This window comes from Actinia tenebrosa, unplaced genomic scaffold (assembly GCF_029948245.1).
Source record: "Actinia tenebrosa isolate PJP-AT-01 unplaced genomic scaffold, QUT_ActTen_1.0 PGA_scaffold17__23_contigs__length_9995812, whole genome shotgun sequence".
Lineage (NCBI taxonomy): Eukaryota > Metazoa > Cnidaria > Anthozoa > Actiniaria > Actiniidae > Actinia > Actinia tenebrosa.
Genome location: NW_028292577.1, coordinates 8,647,437 through 8,674,286, shown reverse-complemented (window position 1 = coordinate 8,674,286; position 26,850 = coordinate 8,647,437). Strand labels below are relative to the sequence as shown.

The window sequence follows — 26,850 nt, the reverse complement described above, 5'->3', positions numbered from 1 at the left end:
GAGCACATGCAGTAAAAAACCAAAGTAAAAACAAAGTTGATACTAACAAATAGCCAAAACATTTATTTGACAAAATACATAAATGGTCTCGTGTATTTGTCTTTGTATGATGAGTGTTCTGGTTGAGTGATAGCAACTATTAGTCACTAAATAGTGCTAGAGTGCTCGCACTAAACCCGTGAAACAAATACTAATTTTCAGCACTAAATAGTGATAATTAAACAATAGAAAACAAAGGATTCTGTATGAAATAGTACTAATTAGTACTATTTAATGTTCACGGTTTTAGTGCGTGCACTCTATTTCTCAACATCAACTTTGTTTTTATTCATGGTTTCGTTACTGCATGCGCTCTATCTAATTCAATACTTTGACGACTGAAAACTGTGCGTCTGCCAAATATAAGGTAGTCCAAGGTCATAACCTGTGGACGGTTTATTGTACGGTTTAGCCTATCTACATTCCAGACCTGAGTACGTCTAACCGTATGTATTCATTGCGAATGGCGGTAGGACAACCGTTAGACAGACACAACGCTGTTCACGAGTGTCTTAAATTTTGCGCGTTGGCTAGGTGCTCTAAATAAAACGGCAATGAGGGGCACTTTGCATGACGATAAACTTGTTTAATGCACAAGAAAAATTGAAGAGCCTTGCCCTCTTAATAAGTCACACAACGGCCTGAAAACCTATAGCTTGTGTACAGCCGCTTTTCCCTAGTGGGGCTGGGGTGGGAAGCTGCTGTACACCGGTCTAATGTTGCTGCTGCTTCCTTCTGAAATCAAGAAAAAATCCAAGAGTCGGCATTTTTCTTTCTTTCCCTCTTCAATGAAATGTTGATATGGTTGGCTTCTGCCATAGCTAGCAATATACAGAGACCTGTTTCCGTGATTCTCAGAGCTTTTGGAGATACTACTGTATAATTAGTTTGAAATTGCGCAGTTAGAATTGTTTCCTAGTAAAACTTGTTTTAAAAAAGTCATTAGGTCAAGTAGCCTTACTCATATGTTTGGGCACGAAACCGCTTGGTTCTATGATTACAGACTCGGGTTTAGCCTCATTTCAGCGTCAGAATATTCACGAATACCGACGGTAAAGCTACTCAACTTCAACAATACAAACACTTCGAAATTCCATGGCCCATCACTGGAACACAGTCTCATTAATGTAATAACAAATGTCAATCTTATACGTACAGTGAATATTCTATACCGGGCAAAATCGAGGCTAACCCCGGCTGAGCAATAGAAAACTGGAAACTGAAGTATTCTAGCTCTACAGGTTATCTCTCCTGGTAGGTGGCTGTGTCAGTTATGCATAAGTCGTGTAGTTCTTATGTAATTTTCCGCTATTCGAGAATGCAAAATTTCAGGTTTGATAGTAGTTTAAACAGGTTTTGATGCGCAAATCTGTAATAAGAGATGTCCGCGTTGTGGAGCAAAACGGGCCACAATTTATCGAAGGATTGTTTTAAGAGAGTAAAACATGTCTTAACTCAAAGTAACTCAGTAAAGAATTTTTTCTAGAATGTTCTTTTTTGGACTAGCTACAGAATTACAACAATACCTGCGAACCGGAAACCGTTTCTAAAACGAGTGGGCTAGGACCGGGATTAACTTGTTACACTGAAACAAACATCTATCAATCCAATCCGAAACCCAATCCGTATGCCCCTGAGCAAGGTTGATGGTCATTACATTCAAACAATTCATGCTCATGTGACGTGTGATCCTTGATAACCGGTTTGGAAACCAGTTTCTCTAGTGATTTAACTTCCACGGAGCTAGCTTGCGTAGCGGCACTTTAGGGAGGGGAGGGTGACTTTGTAGCGGGAACCGTACATTCTGTCGCTTGTTCACTCTGGTTTCTCACCGAGGACGATTGTGGGCAGAGATGTCTTTCTTCCAGGGTAGATATGGAAGGCAGTGAAATAAAAACCGCAGGATTGTATCCTCTTTCTTTCGCCCTCTCTCTTGTTTTTTGTTTTTTGTTTTTGTTTTAGATCATCAGTGCTCTTGCCAGATATTCGCGAACTTTAGTCCGGAATTCCTTTTTCTTTTGGAGGGGGGGTGGAGAGGGGAGGGGCGGAGATAGTGAAGCGCAGTGACAGGGCGAGTAGGTGGGAAGAGGACACTAGCTAGCGTTATTGGATACAACGCATTTTACCTCGCATCTTTCTCTCCGTTTTTCACGCCAGGAGGAGAGATTTTTGAATGCGCAGTCGATTCTAATCTAGTAGAACACAGTATATTAAGTATTGGATTGTGTTGAAAGCAATCTGATTCGCTGAAAACCATAGTCTACCGTGTTTGACGGCACGTACCCGTATATCGAATATAGGGGAGTATTAAACGAGAAGAGCGAATTTTGAAAAAAAAAATTGCGCTAACAGTTCGCCAGGATACTGAACAAGGCACAAGCGACGATTGCAGCAAGTTTTGAAGCAAATTGTTGAGTGAAACATACTATTGTTATATCTTCATCATAACTCCCATACATTCCCTTCGAATCATACACAGGTACCTTGTTTGGTCTGTTTGTTTGTGATCTGAGTTTCAGGTGCAAGGAGGGGGGGGGGGGGGATACAATACTTTAGGAGCATCCCCTTCATGGGTCTAAAACATGCAGAAAGACCGATTAGGCAATACGATAATATAAGATAAGTGAACTCTATTTAGTTGATACAAACAAATGGTATATAACCAAATTCGTCTGCCCTACAATAATATAAGTGAACTCTATTTAGTATCTACGAATAACTGACTCAAACAAATGGTATATAACCAAATTCGTCTGCCCTACAATAATATAAGTGAACTCTATTTAGTATCTACGAATAACTGACTCAAACAAATGGTATATAACCAAATTCGTCTGCCCTACAATAATATAAGTGAACTCTATTTAGTATCTACGAATAACTGACTCAAACAAATGGTATATAACCAAATTCGTCTGCCCTACAATAATATAAGTGAACTCTATTTAGTATCTACGAATAACTGACAGAAACAAATGGTATAAAACCAAATTCATCTGTCCTAGCGCCCTTGACTATAACTTATCACTTAAAAGTCAGGCTAGCTGGATTACATTTCTGGTGTTCATCCAAAAACGCCATGCTCATGTGACGTATAATCGGGGACAACCGGTTTGGAAACCGGTTTACATGTGAGATTTACCTACATATTCTTCAAAAGGAACGATCAGACACAGAGGTGTTTTTTTCCCTCCACCAAAATCCAGAACGGAGGGCAGAGAGATACCTCTACAAGCAGGATAGATATGGAAGGCAGCAAAGTGAAAATCACACAAGACAACAGAATTAGATTCTTCGTTTTTCGCCCTCTCTCTTGTTTTTTGTCTAAGATCAGCCTACAAAGCATCGGAAGATTAGAGGAAGTTAGTGCGCTTATCTTGCTTTATGGTAAAATAGTGCGGAATAGTATCCCGAATTCCGATGTGCGAATTCCGAGAGTCCTTGAAAAAGAGTGATTCAACATTTATGATATTTATGGTTAGTCGTTCCTGACCGTTTTCTAAACCATTCTGTTCTCAGTCTCGCTAAAAGCCTTCTAGTTCAGTAGCTCTAATGCTACCTGCATTTTGGACCCTATACACTTGCCTGGCTCACGCATAGCTAATAGAGGAGAATTCATTCCCCTCAATTAGCTATGGTCACCAGTACATACCTATTTCAGCTATTTTTTTACGGACTAGTACTGCTACACCAACTATGCTGTTGCTCATATTCAGAGTGGTGCGAAACTGGGATTATTGTACTGGGATTGCATATTTCGCCTTGTATTCCTGGTGGATACTGTAGAAAAAGGATAATATTCATGTTCACACTTCAACATAAGCATATACATAAGCATAAGGGCTGGTTTGCACTTCAACATAAGCATAAATATAAGCATAAGAAGCATAGTTTATAAAATGTTACTGAGTCTTAGTTACGCTGCCTGACGCCACTTGTCATGATTGATTGACTTACTTTTGTTCTTCGCTTGATCTTTCTTTAATTGGATCAAACAACAGATCACCAGGACCATCAAATTTAAAAAGAGCACACCGCCCAATATAATTCCTATGATCATATCTATTTGCATTTTCTCGGTCACGCCAGACTCTGCAGGAAAAGAAACTTTATCAGACACGCGCAAGACTAAAAAGCTACTTTTTAAGAGGGGAGGGGGTGGAAGGCATATTGAAGCTTAGCGGTAGGTCGGAGAAGATTAGAGAAGTCGCTGGTGTTGTGTTAGAACGCGCTATCCCTTCCCTCTTTCTCTGCGTATTTCGCGCCCGAGGAGATTTTCCGATGCGCAATCGATTCTAATCTCGTAGAACACAGTATATGTCAAGGACTGGATTATGTTATTTACCTTCAGAGCAATCTGATCCTGCGTATCCCGTCTCGCACCTGCACTCGTCTGGTGCAACACAGACTCCATGATTAGAGCAGTTATTGACTGCATAACATGTAACTGGAAGGGGGAAATATAAAAACAAATCACTGAATTTATTTAAAACGTATTGTTTCCCAGTATCGAGAATTCTTCGTTCTTAATATAAGATGGCTGCGTAGTGGCGCTCTAGGACATTGGGGAAGGGGGAAGGAGAGAGGAGGAGGCTCTCTGTCTCTTTCTTTCCCCCTCCACCTTCCCCAATCTCCTAGAGCGCCACTACGCAGGCTAAATATATGACGATGAAAGATCACGAAGGAGGATCCCTCTCTTATGCCCCTCCTCTCCCCCCTCTGCTCCCTTCTCAAATCTACAAATCTCAGCTCACATTCACATTCCTCTTCCCTTCTCCCCAAGCTGCTCACGGGCCTCTGGTACCCAGGATAACGTAGAGGAGGTCAGAGAGTATTTTAATGGCTTCTGAACAGATTAGCCGAAGAGTTAGTAAGTGTAGTGGGACAACGTCATTTTTTGTTCAGCTTTGACTATAATAAACTATGATTAGCATTTTAACCCAGTGAAAGTTGGTGGGAGGAGTTAAAATAACTAAAGATCTACTAAACACTTTGAATTTTCATTAGACTTACATTTTACAATGCATCTTGTGACGTTAATCATCCGCGTGACATTCACGCTGTCCCCGTTTGATTTCTCTACAGAAGCTGCCACGACTTTTAGAAGAAACGGTTTAAACATTCCCTCGTGCTGAGCGACCAATCCGGTAAGAGAAGCAGGTTCTAAGTATTGCGCATGCGTCCCATTCTCGGGTTCTTTGTTTAGTTCGTAACCATCAGGTAACCCTGACAACGTGACCGACAGACTTTCTGAGCCATCGATGTCAGTAAGCGAACTATTTATGAACAGCGGTATAGTCCACGTCGTATTGGATATATTAGTTGCGCATGCGTCTTGGGTAATGAGATTTGGCACATCGGCTCGTGCAGTGACACTGAATGGCAAAAGGGTCGTTGTAAGCGATTCCTCGTATTCCGTCTTAAGCTCTGCCGAAATATTTAGAGTTAAATTCCCTGCAAAGTCTTTCGCAGGGGTCAAAGTCATGTTTCCAAAGTCTTCTTTGCGTAAAAGAACTGTTTCCCCACTGCGCATGCCTCGGCTAATTATAAATGACTCCGGCAGACCAAGTATGGTTATGTTGAGGGATAATATGGGATCTTCAATCGTGACGTTACCAACACGAGCGAACAAATACATGGGAATAGGTTTATCCTCTGTACCACCGCTGGTCCATGCCTCAAGAACTGGGGGCGCAAGAGGCGGCTTTTCTATAAAAAAAAGAAAAGTATTAGTAAGAAAAGATGGAATATGAAGCGTGAAAGGCAATAGATTAGGAATATTTTACTCTTTGAAATGCCGGAAATAGAGTAGTTGTACGTATTACAGTGTATATTTTTCCGAAATCCGTTCGCACGTACCTTGTGAACAGTTCATACCGTAGAAGCGTCTCTCACAGATACAAACGCTGAACATGGAACAGGTGCCGTGATCTGAGCAATTGTTAAGATGTGAACAGGATCCTGTGTTAAAAGTAAAAGAAAAAAAATTCTCTCATTGGTCGTCAAGTCTTAATCATCAGTTTATTAATATTTGGATGGACACTGTCGGTCACAAGTGGCCCGCACAGTAAATGAATTTGGAACAACCAACTCACTCTTCAATCAGCTTAGCAGGAAACTATATTAGAGATAGGTCCTTTATATACACCCTCCTCTCTAGCACCAAGATATACGGAAAGTCAGCTAAAACCAGGAACGAAGTACTCACCTATCCTTTCTGGAAAATCAACAAATATTGACCGCGAAAATTCCAGGCCTCTCTTGTTTCCCACGTGATCTACTGTTGACGTAACTAGTCGATAAGACTTCCCAGGAGCCAATGGTAGGATAACGGTATCCTCAGTGACGTCATCTAGAAGTTGCTTGAAGCTTGGATGCATAAGACGACTCATTTCTTCACCTGGTATTAGTATAAATAAGAAAGACATTGGTTTAGGAGTAGGCGCAATAAGACCCATTTAGCTTCGTTACGAAGTCCAAACTGTGTGATTTTAATCCGTCAGCAATAGACCTCCTCGGCTCTGGAGCGCTCGAGCGTAATGTTGCCCCTTTTTCAGGCCACGTGTCATTCCCTTGAGAATGATATTCTTTGTTTGAGTTGTATCCATATTCATGTGTCTTCTCATGTACAACCGAGCGCAAACCTTAAACAAAGAAATGATACTCTAGGGAATGACACGTGGTCTAAAATGGGACGACATTACGTCAGAGCCGAGGAGGTCTATAATTAGGAAACACTGCCAACTGAAAAAATGCCATTTAATTGAAAAAATTCAGAGTGGATCGATACTGCAAATGACATCCATTATTTGAAGACATGGCAAGCAAGAGGAACCCAAGCTGGACCAAGATGAACTGGGTTCGCTATGAGAGAAGGCTGTAGATATTAATAGGACGCAATTCCCAGTTTTACCTTGTACTTGTTGATAGTAAATGTCCACCGATTGCACACCAGTACCAATGTCTTCTTTGTCTAGAACCACTGCCAGGGATCCTTTCTTTAGAAGGTCTTGTAGTACAGTCAGGTTAGTGTTGGGCTCTGAGTTATCGATCTGGGGAAAAAACGAAACAAAACAAAACAAAACAAAACAAAAAAAAAAAAAAAAAAAGGAAAAACATGTTAGTTTTCTGCCCAGAGATGTGCTGGTGAAGACAGTCACCCGATGTATAGGAACCTAGAGCAATCAGTGGCGTTCAAAATGTCTACCACTCCAGAAAGCAACTGATAAGCTAATCAAATGAAAAGAATTCACTTGCCCCTTACAGGTGAATATTGCCTTACCGTGTTGAATATCGGTGGAGTGTCGATAGCTTCGTTGCGGTCGAATACAATGCTTGCTTTAGCATCGATCCTGGTCAGCGGTTTTACACCACTCTTGACACGAACGCTAAACGTCACGTATCCTTGACCTGTTGTCCCGTTGTTGGGAGGCAGAAATCCACGCCTAGGGTCACGTGGTGGCTCACCTATATTGAAATTGACCTAAATGTCAAATATGGACCACAAACAGGTCAAACCACTGAGTTTATTCAGTTGAATCGTTACCTGTCCTGGGGTCGAGGCTCTGTAGGTCCCAAGTCGCCTCGTTCTGAACCACGTCAATACCTGCTGTAACTCGCACTAGTAGATTTCTGTCGTTCGAAAAATCAAGTGTTTCCTATGGTAAATAATCATACATTACATCGAGTTTAAAACCAACGTTTTAGGAACAATTTTGAACTCCTATCATGAAGTTATATCGCCTATCTTTTTAGACACTCCCTATAGTTTCAAAGGTATTTACGTCACACTCCAGTAATGTAGTGAATCTTGGGAAATTTCAAGAAAATCGTGTCTAACACGATTCCCTCAGTGAATTTCCCGTCACGTGACCGTGTGCGTGATTGTAAATGTTTCTGGGTGACAACATTATTATGGCGATTAATCAGTAATAAATTTACTTTTGAGGTACAATCGTACCTGTAGAAAAGGACTGGGAGGTTGCTCTTTGGTAAAGTTACCAAAACCAAACGAACCAATCCTGAAGGTCCTCGGGTCGAGATCCTGGTCCAACTTATGTGTGATAACAACTCGTTGCGCAGGCGCAGTGGCATTTGGATCATTCTCGAAGCGTATCATGTAGTCCAGTAAGGTATCTTCGGCAATAAACCGAGAATCTCCGAACCCTGTCGGCCCGATTATGTCGTTCTGAAAATGTGAGGAATCATTGTTTTGTTAATTTCGTGTGTCACTTTCTTTTTTATAAAAAAAGTGACGCCTATTTGCTTTGTCTATTGCTTACTATCAATCACGTGACTTTTTTGGAGTTGACTGGGGGGTAAACAAGCGGTTGACAGGGGGGCAACTAGAGGATGCTAAGTCAAAACATATCAAAATAAGTCCTCAAACTATTGTATTTGACTATTTTCACGACATCAAACCAGAAAACAAGATACTGGCAAAACAACCTCCAGGATTCTACAAGCCATAAAAAAGAGCTATTACCGGTAGTGACTTCTATTGATAGCAACCTATAGATACAAACCGGGTCAATCGATCGCATCCATTCTATGATGTCATTGATATATTCCTTGGTGTTTCGCCACTTCGTCTTTACTTTCTCACACGCTTCCTTAATTTTTTTCTTCGCCTCCTCTATTTGTTTACGATATCTGTCCACCAGTCGATCGATAATAACTGAAATACAATGATAGATGTATTGATCATCACAGCGAATGAGCGATCTAAGAGAACGCTGTAAAGAAAGTAACTGAATACAAAACAAAATGATGATGATAATAATAATCATAATAATAATAAGCAGATTGAATTTATTCTTGAGTTACCTATTTTGCTGACAATAGAAGGTATCGTTCCTTTAATAACAGAAACGTGAAAATCCTTATTATTGTAGGGTTTGCCATCAATGAAGTTCTCAATTCTATACTGGATACCAGCGGCTACTCCACCTGGAATTAGAAAAAAACCCACATGCCTTAAAATTATAATTATCAGTACAAGTGGAGTGGCAAATGAGTTACACCCTACAGGTAGTAAAACAGACCTTGGGCTACCTGAGGTATCTGGGGTCCATCATGGTGTGCCCAAAATTTTCATGTGTGAAACGGATGTTCAAAACAAGGCAATAATTTTTTTTTAGCATAAATAAGCAGGTGATTATTGAAAATCTCGCGCGCTGATTGGTCGAGAAACTCACATTATCACACAATAATCACCTGCTGTTACCTAATTTTAAATGTGTCTTTTATCTTCTTTTTTTTAATAAAAAAAAAAAAAAAGAATCACCTGTGTATTTATACTAAAACAATTATTCACCTCAGGCTCAGTGAATATCGGGAATAATAACCTCAACTTCGTTTCGGTTATTATTCTCCAATACTACCTTCGCCTTCTGCGAATAATTGTTAAATAGTTGTCCACAATTGATTTCTACCTCCTTTTTCTAGTACCTTTTACCATTTATAATGTAACGATGATGATGATTAGTTTGCACTAGATACTTCACCAGGAATCAACGATGGCAATAAAGCATTATGGATGAAGACTGACTTGTAAATTGAGCTTAATATAGATTCAAAAATTCAATTTAGACGCTACCTATTGCTGCATTTGCGTATGGGTTGAACGTTTTCACTGTACCAGTAATAGCACCGGAAACAAACGATCCCACAATTCCTGTGAATGAAAAAAAGAAACTACCATTATGTACCAAATTTTGACTGGTTTATACAAAGAGAATTAAAAAAACATCATCATTATACTCAAGGTTTTCACAATGTTTATTATAAATTCGATGTCTCATAATGCCTAGTGTTTAGTAAACAAACTCAAACGCCTGAAGTAAAGAAAGTATAAACCTTCATAACTTTTAAAAAGACGCAACATTCAAATGAAGAAATATTTCACCATTCAACTATTCGCTTTATGTAGGATCAATAGGCTCACACTCAGGGTCTCAAAATAACTGAGGAGAAGGTGCTGCCTTTGTAATTACATCTTCAAATGGTTAGACCTTCACGTGGCTCGGATGATCACGTTAATGGCGGTCCCGTCCCTAATTAGGCTAGAGGCGTTAAAAGAGGACCAAGAGTTTATCAGTTAAAAAATACTGTCAAGTGTTACCCTCTATAAAGAAAAGTTAATTATTATTATTAGGGTTAGGTGTACTTAAATAACAATAACATGATTCGTTGGTATGACTAGAAGTCCACCCATTTCAATTGCTTATTTCACTATGACGTCACTGCTTGTTTATGTGGGGAATAGAATCGCAAAATCCAATAGAAAATTCAACAAAATTTGCTCCTAGCGAAACAGTTTTATCTAAAATGGCCTGGTTTTCAGATAAAGTATGTGTTAATATGTACTAAAAAAATATTCTGAGCGTTTGCTGGCTATTCTACTTCTCTTCGTGGATTGATAGGGGTTTTAGAACATTTTTCGGTGAATTTGCGTTGATTTGACCCCCTCCGACGAACATGATCCTTTGCGTTTAAATAACAGATTGTTTTGATATGACGTCAAAGTGAAATAGGGCAATATCCATAACATCATTCTTATATTAGTTTGCATAGAAAAATGCATGTCCCAGTAATTGTTTCGATCTGCATACCTCCAGGAGTAATTTTTTCCCCCTTTGATATCTTATCCAAGCCATACCAAAAAACTCCAGATCCACCAGATGCCAACAACGAAACAGCAAAACGTCCTTGGGGATCTTTAAACAGCATAGGGTTGTTGTTGCCGTATTGGTAGAGATTGGTGTCGAGGGTTTTGTAGCCTGCAGAAGTAGAAAACGCATACAACACACACTGTAATGATAGCTTTGATGGATACATTTTATTACCTTACAAATGAGAGCTAAGAAATAAATCCAACTGTTCGTCATTCTGGTCTTGATAGTAGTGATAGCCACAGCTTACCTCATTAATGGATATCAGCCTATCAACCAACCAGATCTACCAACCTGTGCATCATAATGTCTTGGTAACATTGGTTGGTGCAACTTACCTAATGGATGTCAGCCTAGAATCTACCAACCTGTGCATCATAATGTCTTGGTAACATTGGTTGGTGCAACTTACCTAATGGATGTCAGCCTAGAATCTACCAGCCTGTGCATCATAATGTCTTGGTAACATTGGTTGGTGACACTTACCTAATGGATGTCAGCCTAGAATCTACCAGCCTGTGCATCATAATGTCTTGGTAACATTGGTTGGGGCAACTTACCTAATGGGTCGTAGCTCATAAATCTACCAATCTCTGCATCGTAAAATCTTTCTCGCATCCTGTACAGGAACGGGATGCCCTTCTCTCCTACCACGCCCCATTGTCCAACAAATAGGAAATCGTTAGACACAGTTTCATGGGAGTACATGATCTTTCCAAATGGATCGTACTGATAAGAGTTGAGGTGCTCTCCATTTGGCCCAATAAGCCCAGTTACCGAGCTAATGATAACAAGAATGTATATAAAGTAAATGAAATGCCGACTTTGTTAGATAAATGGCAAATGCTATAGAAAGAAACACTCCAGAATATTCTACTGCGTACCATAGGGAACAGTGTGGTTTTAAATACAGGGGGCTAACATCGTTCTTTCACCCGACCTCATATTTTATGTGTCCGAGACTAGCATTTATTTGCAAAGATATAAACATGCAGTGGAAACGATGGTAATTGCTATCGATAGACCTTTTGCACCAAACGCCAGTCAAATACTAACATATCACCGCTATACAACAGATAAATTCATCTCACGGTCCCTGGTATCCTACTCCGCAAGCAACTCCGCTCTCTAGCTCGCATAACTCTCTAGCGGGCCGTTTCCTTTGCCAACGGAACGCGAGAGTACTATGTTTAAGAAGCTCAGTATCTTGAGATGGAAAGTACGTCGTTACGCAAGGATAGGAAAAGAAAATGTTTAAAAGCTTTTGCTTGCTTACCCTTCTCCGCTAAATTCGTAGTAAGTTGCAGAGCCATGCCAGTTTAATCGAGCCAGTATTCCTTGCTCCGAGTGAACAAAAAAGTCTGATATTCCTCCTGAAATCTAGTTTACATTGGTAATTGATTAATCACTGATCTGATCACAAGGCGATTCTAAATAACTAGGATTATACAGTCTATACAATGCAAAATGAGTAGCTGTTTTGGTAGATATAAAGACCACCCATTTTGAATTATGCATGAGCCATACAATGAATTGACCGAATGACTGAATTTATGTAAAGATAACATTGTAGGGTATGTAGTGATATGTATGTATGATAGTGAAACAGTCGCAACCAAACATTTTAAAACATCAACATGTAATTAGTCATTCCGAGGTTGAGGAAACAACTGGGTTGAGTTGACATTGCAGTGCATTTTGTGGCTGTTTTAGGGGACAAAACAGACGCCATCTTGGAAATATGTCCCCTAAAACAGCCCCAAAATGCACTGCAATGTCAACTCGACCCAGTTTTTCCTCAACCTCAGAATCACTAACCTGGGCGATCATGTTGCTGCCGAAGATACCAAATGGATCGATAACATAACGAGTCTCGCCGCTGGTACACTTCTTTTTGTACAAGTTCCCCAGTAAATCGTAGACGTAGTCACACCTGAAAAATATTCATATATTCTCAATATCATTTCTAGTTACCAGTAAGCAAAGGTTTTATAAATCAGTAAAACAGCAACTGGTTGAAGGGAACCATGGGTCATTCTTGCGCGACAGCCATCAATGAACGGCCGCACAACAATAGATTTTAGCTAGGATACGTTGGAGGTGCAATGATAATAAATGCAGCTTGAACTACTTGAGTTTGTTCAGCAAAGGAACAATAAAGGTCATAAATTCAACGAAAAAATGACAAACCTTTCGTTCGCTGTCTCTGTTTGTAGCAACACATTCTCCTCGCTGAACACATACTTCACATCCTTGGCACGTGATTTTGTGTTCTTTTTAGAGAGCATATTACCGTTCTTGTCATAAATAAACTTGTTATTCCCGACTGACATGTACCGGTTGACATTGTTGCTCTCATAGTTCTCTCTGTGGCCACCATTGGTGGAGAAGACCCTGTTTCCACGACTGTCATACTCGTATGTATGTGTGTATCTGGAGCCATTTTTCATGACATCTGTCCAACCAACTAGTTGAGAAGCTGCGTCATACGCGAATAAACGAATCCCGTCCTTCGAAGTGATTTTTATAGGTCTTCCCTTGTCATCGTAATCGTACTCGAAACTTGATGAAATATTCCCAAATGGTAATACATTGGACAGTTTACGTAGCCTTTTGGTTTCCGGATAATAGAAGTATTCCGAATACCCATTATTTCCGAGAATCCTTTTCTTCAGCTTTCCGTCTGCGTCATATTCTATTCTAAGAAGCGTTTGGGTTCTCCCAGGTCCAGTAGTGCGGACTTCTGAGAGAGAATTGTAGTTGTCATAGTGATAGGTTACGTTATAGCCTGTAGAGTTCTCAGACAAGCCTATTCTTTGACCATTCTTGTTATATCTGTACTCAAGGTGACGCCCATCGGGATAGGTAACGCTTGTTGGTTTGTTGTCACGATTGTAACGCAGCGTGACCGTTCCTTCCTTATTTGTCGCCATGATGATGTTTCCTCGTGAATCCTGTAAGTAGTAGGTTGGACCAACATCGGGGACGGACTTTTTGACCTGGAAAAAGATAACTACGAATTAGCGATTGATAAGTTTATGACACATCCTTTTCATTGGGTGATTTTGAAAGACATTAGTCACCTTTATGCCAATAACAATGAGGCGTAAACTTAACTTACTGAAGTATCACAATTTCAAATTAGCTGGTGTCCAATATGGACTGCGAGTGCATGCGAAACCCAAAATCTATGGTCAGTCAGTTGCTATAATTGTGCATGAGGAACCACTTTTGATTGGTGACGGGAAGAAAGTTAAGTTTCTTTTCTTTTCTCAACTAAAGATCCCATGTCCGTGTAAGTAATAACTAAACTCGAATTCTAACGTTAGGAATAAGGTGAAAAAATGAAAATTAACCAGCTTGATTTGCAATTTTCTTTCGTATCGCTACCTAAATATTGCTAGTTTTCATAGGCACCATGTTGGTTGAGTTTAACAAATGATTTGTAATTCGTGTCTTTTGTTATATCAACCAACATGGCCGCCACATCAATTGTTATTTCCTTCTCTTGGGAATGGTTAAAGCCAGCGATACCATGCACTTACCAAATTCCCTTTCTCTCCATGTTCATAAAGAATTTGTTTTCCATTTCTCGTTCTTTTACTTTTCATGTTCTTATTGGTGTCATAGCTAAACATTTCCCTGGTCCCATCAGGAAACCTTGATTCTGAGAGACGCTTTGTGGTGTTATCGTAACTGAATCTAAAGACGTTCCCTGCGGCATCAGTGATGTTCTGAGGAATGCCATCATTTTCAAACAAGTATATGACTTTATCACCGTTGGCATCTTCAACTTGTAACGTCATTTTATCTGTATCCAAGGTTTCTTGTTCGACAACCTTTTAAAGATTATGCAAATGGTATAAGAAAATTTATACTAATTTGTCCCATCAGTATCCCCGAAACATCACCGAAACCTGAAGCCTGGATGTAGCATAACTGGAATCGAGCAGCCCTGAAATCCCGAATCCAAGATAAGAATCCGGAATCTGTCAGTGCAGGATCCAGAAAGTATCAGGATTCCCGTTTAACTTTTACGTAGGCGATTTCATGATAACTACAATAATGCCTTATTAATTTGAATTGATCATACCTGATCTCCATGAATGAGACTTTTGACTATAGTGCTCCCAGATATCGTAGTTCGAGTACGAAAGGGTATCCCATCGTTCCCAGTGATTGACAACGCATTCATGGTCTCATCAAAAGCAAACGTCGTACTGCTGTTATCCACCAAATTGATGACTTTGACTAAACCATCCCAATTGTACTGGAACTCCACAGCCTTTGATGTTTGCCCCTCGGGTGTTAACCCCACAATTTTCTCTAAAAAGCCAGTGTCGGGATTGTATGTGTAGCGAAGTGTTGCGCCGTTAGGGTATGTCACACTTTCCAGGTCTTGATTGCTGGTGTATGAAAAACTCGACGTCTTCTCATCAGAGGTTATGGATGAGAGAAGAGGAACTTCTGGGTCGTATGTGTACAAGCTTCGAAAAACAATAGATTTGGATGCATTAAATTGGAAAAGTCACAAAGACTGAACAAAAGGCGTGAGCTTACAAGTGCGTGTACCAAAGCGAAGTGACGCCGGTTTTGCAGACTTTTCAATTTGGGTCAAAGAATTTTTAATCACCTCTAATGACGCTGAAACCACGTCCAGTTGAGCTATTTACTTTGTCAGTGTTCTTTTTACGCGCGTTGAAATGTAACTGAAGGTGCGATTTACACGTGCCAATTTTCTCTGCAATTTGTCTGGCAACGGCATTTGCAACACAAGTTGCATGGACCACTGCAGTGTGTAACCTACATCGCAATTTGCAAATATGTTGCGAGACAAGTTGCAGCAATCGTTGCAAACAGTAGAATTCGTATCAACTTTTGGCAACGATTGCGTGTGCATTGTACCGTGTAAAACTCTTGCAACTTGTGTCGCACCCCTCATTAGCTATCCCCGGGTTTTTCAAACCACAACCCACCCATGAAAAACGTTTAGAATAGCAGGAAATCGTAAACAAGAAAGTCATTATCTATTGCTTTATGGTACGGTACCTTACTAATCGTTCTCCATTAGACTGAATCAGCACGACCTTCCTCACAAGCCCACGAGAGTTAAAGTCAATAGTAATCGATCCTCCTGTTGAATGTTCCAGTTGACTTGGCATATTGTCTGCTGTGTAGGAAGTCACGTTTATTGTCTCATTTTCCGCATTCACCCGACGGATTTCTTTTAACTTCTTGGTTTGTAAGTCAAAGACGAGTTGCTCTGATTCGTCGGACGCGACGCCGTTGACAATCATATCTAAAGATTCATATGAAGGTTTATTGCTTCCTTTAATATTTTTCCGATTATATATCAAATATATTTATCAAATATCAGGCATATACGTTCTCCTTACCATTATGTTTGATTTCGATGTTTCGATTTCTATCAGCCAAGAAGAACCCAGTTTTTACCAGCTGGAATGTTATCATGTCCCTCATATGAAGGATTTGGATTACGGAGCTGTTCGTAAAGTTTACCGAAGTTTCACTGTAGGTTAAGAGTGGAAGCATTGTCATATGATTTACTTTGTATGAGTGCGAATAACAATGGTTGCCTAGGAACAACCTAAAATCCATCAACCATTTACGTATTAGCCAAAAATGCTAGAATATGACACGTATGTAGTATAAGGAAACTGATGAGTTTATATGCAGCGTAGTCGGTCCCGTAGAGAATAAAAGGCGGTCATGTTAACAGCAAAGTACTGAGGGTGTCCGCCCATTCTATCTATACACTCTGACCCTTAAAAATATGGTACATCAGTTCGGACAGTTAACTGCTCGGGAATAACGGAGGCTTTTCCCAAATTAAAACATAGTATCGTTACATCAGCAAAGAACAAAATAAAGGTATCCTTACCACCAAGGAGCAATCCATCCAACTCCGAATATTCCCTTTCCGCGACGGCGTGTCAAGAATGGACTGTATATGCGTTCCAGACGAAGAGTCAGCAGGCTCGAGGAAGATTGATCCGCTACATCAATAATATCTAGAAGTGCATGTCCTAAAATCATGAAAAAATAATATGGGGTCAGTAACAAATTATAAACAAAAGAGAATAACTGCCCACAAGGGCCTATGAAAGGCCAGCATGGAACATCAGATGGGATATTCACGCCGCCAAATTAGTTTTCTATTTTAGCACTAGTGAATTTGTTCTTAAAGTTACGCTGTCTTGCTAGTTGTCACTTTTGCATTAAGATTCAGCATTACCAGCACTCTTTGCTGCATCGCGCCTAATATGGATAAATATATGAAGGTTTGCCATTTTGCAACAAACACTTTCCAAGGGAAATGAAACGTTAAGCACTGTAACATGTTACTCACCACTTTGGACACCATTTGCAAAGTCCAATTGAAACTTAACCAGTTCATCAACCATGTGTAATCTCCTTCCATCCAGACTCATCTGTGTCGCAACACTTGATAATCGACGATTAAATGACTTTTGAGTCGTTCCTACAGACGACAGAAAGTTCTTCCAAACAGGTTCCCATAGGTCATCTGAGAGATGGTTTGGTTTGAGTTCATCTTTGCTTTCCATAAACAGATGAGGTTCGTCGTTGTCCAGCAAGGACCGCACACTGAGCTTTGACCTTCCAGTTCCGCTACCTGGAATGTTCTTTGCCTGGAATCTCAATCTTCCGGAAGACTTTGGTGGTAATATTCCTCCAGGACCTTCTAAAGGCTGCGCGACAACGAAAAGAGACTTGTCATAAGTACTTGGTTGTAGTCCATCTTGTACATACCTCAGTAAAGACTTTTCATTTGCACTAAACATTATTATAGGACTCGGAAGATCTGTGTCCCCAATATTTTGGTAACTGACTGTTATATCACCTGTATCGAGTAATCTAATGGCTTGGGGTCGATTCATGGTAACTGTTAGTTTTCCAGGTACCCCATTGGTAACATTTACAGGGTCCTTGAAAACAGCATTCGCATTCTTAGCCGTGTCTGTAATTTTGCAACGAAATGTTTTGCCTTCAGTTAATCCTTGTACGTTAAAAGTGGCGTACAACAACATGGAACTGAAACGATAGACTCGCTTTGCTTTTATTTTTATTTCTTCATCTTTACTTATCAAAAACACCTCCAGTTTCCAGCCGAACAACGTGCCTTCAACTCGTAACGTTACATTTCCAAGTGGAGCAACAGTAGTTGGAAAAATGTTCAAGATTTCAAACTTGGCAAGTTTTGCACAGACTCTTGATTTGACACCAGGGGCTGGAGTTTGGTCGTTCCTTTGAAGCATGACATAATAAGAACCTTTCTTTGTGGGGGTTACCAACGCATCTTGCTTGGAAGACATGGCAAACTTTGATTTTCCATCATAATGATAAGAAGAGGCAGGCTTATTACGTCGTAGATATAAGTCTTGGAATGATGTCACTACGTTTACACGTGCTGTAACGATCAAAGTCATCTCGGGTGGTACGTCGTTGATAATAAACACCGATATTCCATTGTCTGCTTCAACACAGCTTCCAAGGCTCAACAATGGAAATGTCACGTTGATGTTTTTTGGTCCCGCCTTGATGTTGTTGTTAGGGAAAGGATCTCGTATGTTACTACGGCTCTTTACTAGTCCGCGATATTGACCCTGCGCAACAAGTGGCAAGGGCTTCTGTAAGGAAAACGCCCTGTCCCGATTAACCCCGTTATTGTATGGCAGCAGCGATGTAAATTCACATTTGGGTTGTGCAACCTCTGTATCATCTATTTGCCAAACTTCATCTTGAGAAAGGTAAACTGTATCGCACTTGTATCCTTTGGCTATCTGAGTACCATTGTTCCTGAGAGTCCAATCCACCTTAATATCTGGATAAAACGAGAAAATCTTCGGTGAGAATTAAATCAAGGCATTCCTAAACAAATATAGAACCCCATCTAAATACGGTGCATTCAAAAGAAAAACTGATAATACGTTTACCAAGAGAAAATGAACTTAACGTGCTTATGCAAAAAGCTGAAATGGCAATCCTGAGATACGAAGAAAATAAATGGAATGCATAATCCAGGGAAAGACAAGTTAAATACAGTGGCCCCGGTGGCTTGAAATGATCTTAGAAAGTCTGTCGTTACAAAATATTGGTACTTTTTCTTCGCTAAAGCTTACCTGACCCCAACTTGAGTGTCATGGGTGAAGTTGTTACCGAGGACACCAGTATGTCTGTTCTTACTGTATTTTGTATCTTAAGCAGAACATAAGCCACATTGTTGTCTTCATTGAGTTCATACACCAGGTTACCACTGTCCACTTCCAGCAGGAGATAATAGTCGCTACCAACCATGTCGTAGGGTATAAATATAGTTGCCTCCAGCAACACAGATCTGTTTTGTGCTAGGAGAAGGTTTGTGGCAATTGAAGCCAATTTTAAATCAAATTGATCCTGGAGAACGTCTTCACTCAAGTACAAAGCATAAGCCCAACCGCTTTTCGTGGAACCTTCGCCAAAATTGGACACATTAAATGAAGCCTTTAGAGGCATTCCTTCCTGTGTTCGCAGAGAGGAGTTGATGAAGATTCCCAGGAGATCCGGCAAGGGGCCTGTTTGTATGTAAATTTTATTGGAACAGGCTATTGGTGGAGTGTTCCAGCCTGTACGATTGTAAACATCGGAGAAGGCATATAGATAGCCATCAAGCATTCTTCCAAAGCACGAGATAGTTATAATTGTGTTCACCGTATACGAAGCATTAACCCGAAGACCACCAGTATGAATCCTTGAAGCAAGAGGCTTCCCATAGTCGATGATCTCTTGTAACGAACCATTTGCTTTACTATACAGATAAACAGAATCCGTCCAAGAATAAACACTTGCATCACCTTTTCCTTCGTTCAAAATCTGGAAACTAAATAAAAAGGAATCATCGCATGTCACATTTGTGTGGACGTTGTTGTGCAACTTGATCTCTAACGCGGGCAAATGCACAGGGTTGAGGCCGCCAGATCCGGCTCCGTTGCTTGACTCTGAAGGAATATAAATTATAAAATGTCCATTGTTCCCTTGATCTCGAGAGTTTTCTCGCAGCTTGCCTTGATGATTGGCAATAACGTGGACATAGTGTCTTCCAGCAACACCTCGTGGTATGGAAACCGTTGCAGAGGCACTATATTCTTGCTGAAAGTACAATTTGGCCTTGATATCCAATGAACCTAAGTTGTAGACTCCAGAACCGGTTAACTTTGAAGTTGTCGGAGAAAGAAGGATTTGGTCGGTCCAAAATTTAATTTTCGTCATTGAGTACCCAACGTTCTTGACCTTCCAGTTAACTTGTATAAGATTTTCTAAGGATTCGTTCTGATAAGTCACCTTAACCATCTCAAGGTTTGGCAGTGGCATTTCCTCCAAAGAAAGTCGTGTCGAAGCATTGTTGTTCGCGATGGAACCATTTTCGTTCAGAAAGTCATTGCTATTTATCTTGATTAACAGAAAGAAGTCTCCGTACATATTTTCTGGAATAGAGACAGTTGCCTTGTGTTTGTATACTTGTCCAGGAAGTAGTCTTGGTTGGACAGAAATTTCATATATCTTTTTCTCCCCAAACCCAAGCGCGGTAGAATTTGACAAATAAACAACATCTGTCCAGAAATACTCCAAAGTGCTTCTCGAACCGTTATTCCTAACGATCCAAGAGACGTTAATGGAGTCTCCGGAATACGCAAATGCGCCGCTCAACACATCGAACTTCTCTAAAGCAAGATCTGGAAAGTTCTGAGGAATGATAACCACCTCGCTATGGCCTTGATTATTTCCATTATTTTGTTCCAAAACGGATGAGTAATAATCCACTAGAACGAATACATATCTTAATCCAAAAACATCTCTTGGTACTCTAAACTTTGTAGCTGTCATATCATAGCTTTCATTTGGAAGTAAATTTGTTTTTCTTGTGACAGCACCAAGGTTTCTTGCAGTATTCCAAGAGAAAGACTTAGAAGGGGATAAGTACACAAAATCTAACCAAGGTGCTCCGTAGGTTGTTCCCTTTCCGTTATTGTGGACTGTAAAGCTGACGTGCACATAAGTAGCAATAGGATCACTGGTGACCACTCCTGTAACTTTCGGTACAACCAAATCGGGAAGAGCTTGGCTGATAGTAAAGTTGGTGCTGATGATGTTATTGTTTCTGTAGGTGAACTCGAAAACTTGATTATAGATGTCTATGTGTACAGAAAGAGTATAGTTTCCTGTTTTCATCTTGGGAGGAATGTCAAAGCTCACTTTTCTGGTGTACGAGCTCCCAGAAGGCAGGACGCCAGAATATATGGGTGATGCAATAACTCTGCGCTCCTTCGTCTGAAGATTTATAAGTAACTAGAAAAAAAAATTTCAGCATTTAAGACCGATGTCCAAGCATTTTTTTCTCGCAACTCGCAATGCAATGATGCCTCAGAATAATAATTGCAACTTATAAAACATTTGCGTCGCCTAAAGAAACAATAAGTAATGTTTAATAAACGAGCAAGAGTGTTTTATCGGGTATAAAACACGAGGCGTAGCCAAGTGGTTTTAGACCCGATAAAACACGATCTACGAGTTTATTAAACGGCTTAGAAAACTGATGATGTATGTTCTCATATTGTACTAAATACTTTACGAAATGAACCAAGTTTGACAGAGAAAATCCAAGTTACAGTTTATGCAAATGAAGACGAATCTTTATCAGATATAAAATCACCTTCATGGTCATGATTTCTATTGTGTTTTCCTCATGAATTATTAATGCGTTTTCTAACCTTATTCCAAGAAGCCGGAGATAGTTATAAAACTGCCAACATAATTTTCTATTGCATTTCGATTTAAAAAGGAAGGATGCTATTGTTTCATGGAATTTTTCTTCTTTATCTCACGCAGGTCACCTTTGCAAATACTACGGTTTTGAATTTCGTTGTTCGGGTTAGCCCGATTTGATCATGATTTTGACTAGAATATTCATGGTTCCAGTGCAAGTGCTTGCATTGTTGGAGTTGTGAATTTGTACTCTACCGTTAGTATTTATAAACATTTCGATAGTAAAAGAGGCTAACCCTGAGTAGAAGAATTTATATTCAAGGAATGCAGCGGTATGTTTCTAAGGCATATCGCACTGCAAGACCAGTTTCCTTATGAAACATCTTTTGAACGGATAGAAAGAAATAACGTTTTTCTTACTACTTGATCCCTCCACCAAGTTTGAAACGGTGTTCCCAGTCCGTTGTTGGTCACACGGTAAGCAATTGAAGCAGTGTCTCCTGTGGAAAACTTTGATTGCACATCTATACTGCTGACCATGAGGTCCGGAGGCGGGGACAAGACCACTTTGAAAGATGACTGTGGAGAGATTAGAAGATGGATCATATTTAATAAGATTGAGTAAAACACAAGGTCAACAGCAGTAAAGATTACCGGAATTGGTGGTTTTCAACCATTCCCAAGAGGATCAAAAGGGCGGCCATGGTGGTGGACAGGTACAAAAGGACTTAATGAGAAGTCTTTTGTAGAAGTCCACCTGATGACATAACGTGAAACGAAGAATGGGGTTGCCGACTGCAAAAAGCGAGAATCCGAATAGGACGTTTGCATGATGGCGTAATTGACCTCTACTACCAGACTCCCTTGCACGCTTTCTTTTGTTCAGTTAATTAGCACCAATTGTCTTACTATTCTCATGAGGGAATACAAATTTAAATAAGAAAGACAGTTCGCGAAGCATCTTGGTAGTGGGAGTCAAATGAAGCCATCATGCAAACGTCCTATTTCATCATAAACACTGGTAATAACACGACCATTTACCGTGGATGCCTTTATGTTATCATTTTCTCCTGTATTTTCAAACACAACGTCTGTAGCATCCGTCTTTACGATGATAAAGTAGTCCCCAAATATTGCTCGAGGTACATTGACTGACATTGTTTCTGTGTAGGTCTGATGTACTGATAGAAAACCATTATGTACTTTGGAACCAAGGTAGTTATCGTCATTATCTGAAAATAAATTACGTACGGCGGGTAATAAATAAATAAATAAATGATAAAGTGTTTTTACCAGTGGAATACAGCAGTCGTAGTTATAAGACTAACAGAGTTCAGTAGATCTTACTTTCATTCTTTTCGTCATGTGTATATATACTTGCGACCAAAAAATAGTTGGCTTCTGAAAGTATTGAAAGTTCTAGAAAAGACCTTGCAGACTGCAGGCTTTGAATTCACTTTGTTGACTTACCGAGATTGTTATCCTTCGAAAAATACAGCTGATCAACCCATCTTGTACTACGGGTAATCCCAACACCCTGATTTTTTACAATCCACTTGACCAGTATGGATTTTCCTGTCGCAAAAATATATATATTTTAAAAATTTGAATCAACTACGTGGAACCTTGTAATAGGAGCGGATTTCGAATGAGAAGAAAATTTGCGACTCTTTATTAAGCCCACCTAAAACAGTTTCCTGGCTCTCAACCAATCAGACAGAGAGAAATGCGCACCAATCTAATATAGAATATCATTACGGGACAACTCATCCTCTACAACCTCCTTGTTTTTACGAGAGCGTAGCACTCAATAGCCAATGATTTTGCGGAGGAAGGAAAACCGGAGATCCCAAAAAAAATCCTCGAAGTACAGGAAAGAACCAACACCGAGCCCGGCGGGGCACGAACTCGGGTCGCATTGATGAGAGAGGCGAGTGCTCTCACCGCTACGCCACCCATCCTCCCCTTTTCTGGAATAGCAGCGGAAATTCCCCGTGGAATAATTGATCTTTTTATTTTAACTACAACTCTCGAATCAATCCCTCTGAGGATCCTTCAATCTTTTTGGCTGAGCTTGGCTTATATGGTGAAGCTGTCAGATTGCTTTTTAAAATAACATCATTTGAATACCTGAGAACGACGAAGTAGGCAGCACAATAGTTGTAACAACAAGATTAGGTGGAGGCGTCAGAGACACCTTGACAGAAGTAGGACTCGTTTTTCTGTTATTTGAACGATCAATATCTCGAATCTAAAAGCAAGAAATTGCAGTTTTTTAAAATTTGTACGGAAAGCAGGCAATTTAGAAGAAGAGGACACTAGTAATAAGAAAAGAACATAATTGAATAGCATAATGAGAAAAGGAGAGGTATGGCACAAAAGGTGAGCATTATAACATCAAATCAATAACCTTGTAAACACAATAACCCCAAACAGTACTGGAGCCAATCTTACCGCCGGATATGGAATACCTAATCCAGAACCCAAACCATCCCTTCACCTAAAACTTAGGACTAACACTGCCTAACACCCAATATAAACTTACCTGATTCCAGGCATCGGTAACAACGAACACGTAAAAAACCCCAATATCATCATCTCTCAACTGGAGTGTTGCGCGCCCAACGTAAGCATCATTTGGAGCAAGAAACCTTCCTTGGCTAACTGTTGACATCCGCCTAGCCTGCGAGAAAGTAGTCGTTCGGCCAATGTATATTGTATCTTGCCAACGAAATGCTGCGTTACCAATTCCTCCGATGTTCCCAACGGTCCACGAAACACTTACGGTCTGTCCCGAGAAAGCATTCGGTGGCAACGAAATGCTATCGATTCGAAAGTCTGGGAAATGCCTCGTGACGAACCCCCAAACGGGGCTAGGTATGATTTCACCTGAACCTCTGACGTATTCTATTTGCCATCGCATCTGTGTTCCATGTGGGAGCTGACCAGACGTTGTGTAAAAGTACCTAGACGTTCTTGCAGCTGTTGGTGTTGTTGGCTTTGCTGTTGTAGATTTCCATATGTACACTCTGTAGCTGACCGCGCCCGGGTATTGTGGCCAGTTGAAATACTGATTTAGATCGACGTTGACTTGTCCATTTTTGGGATAATTTGGTAGTTGTAAGGCAAGGATTTTAATGTTTTGCGCGGCTGTTACGTCATGTCCACAATTATCCCTCGCTCTCCAAGTTCTCGTAATAGTTGTTCCACAGTACAGTGCAGCCAGCGAGTCAGTAAAAGACAGTCGGGTTGGGATTCCACATGGATGTGACACATTAATGGTTTTTTTGATATCGTCATCAATTTTGTTGGTCGTAGGGCACGCCACAACAATACTTCCTATCAAATTTATGACGGGAGCCACTGAACTACGTATAGTAATGGTCTGTTTTGCTGTAGCAACGTTACCAGCTCGGTCAGTGGCAGTCCATACTCTTTCTATACCACACCCATGTTGTAGTGGCGTGTCTTTGTGTGTCATTGCAGGCATCGGGTCCTCGTTGTCTGTTACGTTGGGCTTATTGACAGTTGATGACATCGCACTTCTTGTACAGTTTATTGAAGACGATTGAATGCTAGAAAATTGAGGAGGCTGAAGATCTGTGTGGAGAGAAAGCAGTATTAACTCGACAAGGAAGATTGTAAGGTCACATATTCTATAGGCGTTCTTGGGTTTCAGGGTTTTATCCTGGTTCTCCAGTTTTCCTCCCTCGAAAAAACAGAATGCTAAATTCCAACTATTCCAACTATGTATAATCCAGCGAGTTAGCCATGTCCTCACTTATAGGTCAACCTTGAGGCTGTTTCAAGGTTCGATTGTCATGAGTCATTACGATTGCTAGAGATGCACCCCATTTATATTTTTTTATAGCTAAAACTCGATGACATCCTATCAAGGGCAAGTGCACACCTGGTACTTATACATGTGTCAAAACATTTCGGTGTAAAATGCAACAATGGAAAACCACTCACCTACTCTCCATTTATACAACAAAACTTGGGCCTGATTTCGCACTCGGTCACGTGCCTTAAGTCGGAAGACGTACACAACATCATTGGCAAGATTACGAGCGACGAACCCAGATCCATAGCAAGTCGAGTACGTTGGATTGGCGCCATCTTTAGTGACTAAACATTCATAATAACAAGGGCTGTCTCTTCGACAGCTGAATTGGAATGTACTTGATGTTTCCTTGGAAACGGCTTGAGGTTTTGTGGTAAGGTATGGCTCTGGCGGAGTTAAATCTGTAAATCAAAGAACATAAACAAGTTAGATTTAACGCGAACGCCAATTTGCGGTCCATAACGTACGGTACGGACCTCGCACTCGGTTAATAAGAGGTATATACCTAAGTTGTTAAACAAAGAAATAGTGATGGAAATGACATGGGAAAATGTTTCATTCTGTTTTACTTGCCAACGTTCCAGTAGTGTGTAACTGGTTGAGCAGTGTTTTCACCAATGTCAGTAGCAGTAACTGATATCCAATGATAACCCTCTTTGAGTCCAGATCCGATCCATGATTCATTGCAGGCTTGCACTGTTGTCCCGTCAGGGGTACTGACAGTACACAATGTAGTAGCAGGTTCGTTAATCTTCCATGTTATTGTTGTCGAATTGTTAGTCACATATGGGGTTGATAAAAAGGTTACCACAGGTGGAGTAATGTCCCCTATCACACAAATAAAGGTTATTAAATATTATTAAATTTTAATTTTTAACGGGTTTATTAGAAAAAGATCAATCATCTAAGTGTATAAAAACTATTTAAAAAAATTAGTTTTAATGGTTTAAAATAGCTTTTTTTAACATGAGAACCAGACTTCCAAATAAGAATTTTTATCATTAAAAAAGGTTTAAAACAAGCTAGTTAAACAAGAGAAACTCCGCCATGGCCGGTCCCAAGCCCGGATGAAAAAGGAGTAGGGTTGGGCGAAGGGCTATGATTATGATATTTATATAGCGCACTTTTCCATATAGATATGTTCAAAGGCGCTTTACAATGATTTTATGAATGAGACTGGGCTAGCAACCCTTCCCTGTAAAAACCAAGAAAAACAATCAACAGGGCTCTGTGGCTTTCAGATGTTTTAATGGTCTATGCCCCACGAGGGGTGTACAGGCTTAGGAGAAGGAGTTAAACAAGAACAGAAGAGAAGAGAAGAGATTTGTCTACTTACTTATCGTAAACCTCCAGAAATTAGGATCTCTCATTGGCGGAGATTCTGGACCACAATACCTGGTTCCTTGAACAATCCCTGAAAATCAACAAAAGGCGATTACGTTTGTTGCATATTTGGTTGAACTACCCTTTTTGCGATTATTGTCATAAATTAGCTCAGTTCACTCTAGGCAA

At 40.2% G+C, this 26,850-nt stretch overlaps 1 protein-coding gene and 1 long non-coding RNA gene across 3 annotated transcripts in view; one reads left to right on the top strand and one right to left on the bottom strand.

Annotated features, from left to right (window-relative positions):
* The first annotated feature begins 1,047 nt into the window (after positions 1–1,047).
* Positions 1,048–9,321, top strand: LOC116302192 (uncharacterized). The gene is made up of 2 exons (XR_004197832.2): positions 1,048–1,293; positions 5,125–9,321. It is a non-coding gene; the product is annotated as an uncharacterized LOC116302192 (long non-coding RNA).
* The window catches only part of LOC116302189 (uncharacterized), a 34,759-nt gene continuing 10,563 nt past the window's right edge, over positions 2,655–26,850 (bottom strand). For both annotated transcript variants that reach the window (XM_089031558.1, XM_031711416.2), the window contains 33 exons: positions 26,675–26,752; positions 25,912–26,166; positions 25,467–25,739; positions 24,040–25,094; positions 23,625–23,745; positions 22,965–23,069; positions 22,536–22,726; positions 21,915–22,073; positions 18,875–21,077; positions 17,083–18,576; positions 16,615–16,759; positions 16,109–16,242; positions 15,762–16,011; positions 14,806–15,199; positions 14,258–14,551; positions 12,903–13,711; positions 12,531–12,645; positions 11,989–12,092; positions 11,273–11,493; positions 10,653–10,820; positions 9,638–9,715; positions 8,866–8,988; positions 8,565–8,716; positions 8,000–8,227; positions 7,586–7,697; positions 7,322–7,506; positions 6,953–7,091; positions 6,248–6,439; positions 5,899–6,000; positions 5,053–5,748; positions 4,385–4,486; positions 3,997–4,131; positions 2,655–3,819 (listed from right to left, as the gene is read on the bottom strand). In XM_089031558.1, the coding sequence (XP_088887684.1) occupies positions 3,752–3,819; positions 3,997–4,131; positions 4,385–4,486; positions 5,053–5,748; positions 5,899–6,000; positions 6,248–6,439; positions 6,953–7,091; positions 7,322–7,506; positions 7,586–7,697; positions 8,000–8,227; positions 8,565–8,716; positions 8,866–8,988; positions 9,638–9,715; positions 10,653–10,820; positions 11,273–11,493; positions 11,989–12,092; positions 12,531–12,645; positions 12,903–13,711; positions 14,258–14,551; positions 14,806–15,199; positions 15,762–16,011; positions 16,109–16,242; positions 16,615–16,759; positions 17,083–18,576; positions 18,875–21,077; positions 21,915–22,073; positions 22,536–22,726; positions 22,965–23,069; positions 23,625–23,745; positions 24,040–25,094; positions 25,467–25,739; positions 25,912–26,166; positions 26,675–26,752 (10,880 nt within the window). In that variant the 3' untranslated portion in view covers positions 2,655–3,751. The remainder of the gene's footprint in view (positions 3,820–3,996; positions 4,132–4,384; positions 4,487–5,052; positions 5,749–5,898; positions 6,001–6,247; positions 6,440–6,952; positions 7,092–7,321; positions 7,507–7,585; positions 7,698–7,999; positions 8,228–8,564; positions 8,717–8,865; positions 8,989–9,637; positions 9,716–10,652; positions 10,821–11,272; positions 11,494–11,988; positions 12,093–12,530; positions 12,646–12,902; positions 13,712–14,257; positions 14,552–14,805; positions 15,200–15,761; positions 16,012–16,108; positions 16,243–16,614; positions 16,760–17,082; positions 18,577–18,874; positions 21,078–21,914; positions 22,074–22,535; positions 22,727–22,964; positions 23,070–23,624; positions 23,746–24,039; positions 25,095–25,466; positions 25,740–25,911; positions 26,167–26,674; positions 26,753–26,850) is intronic.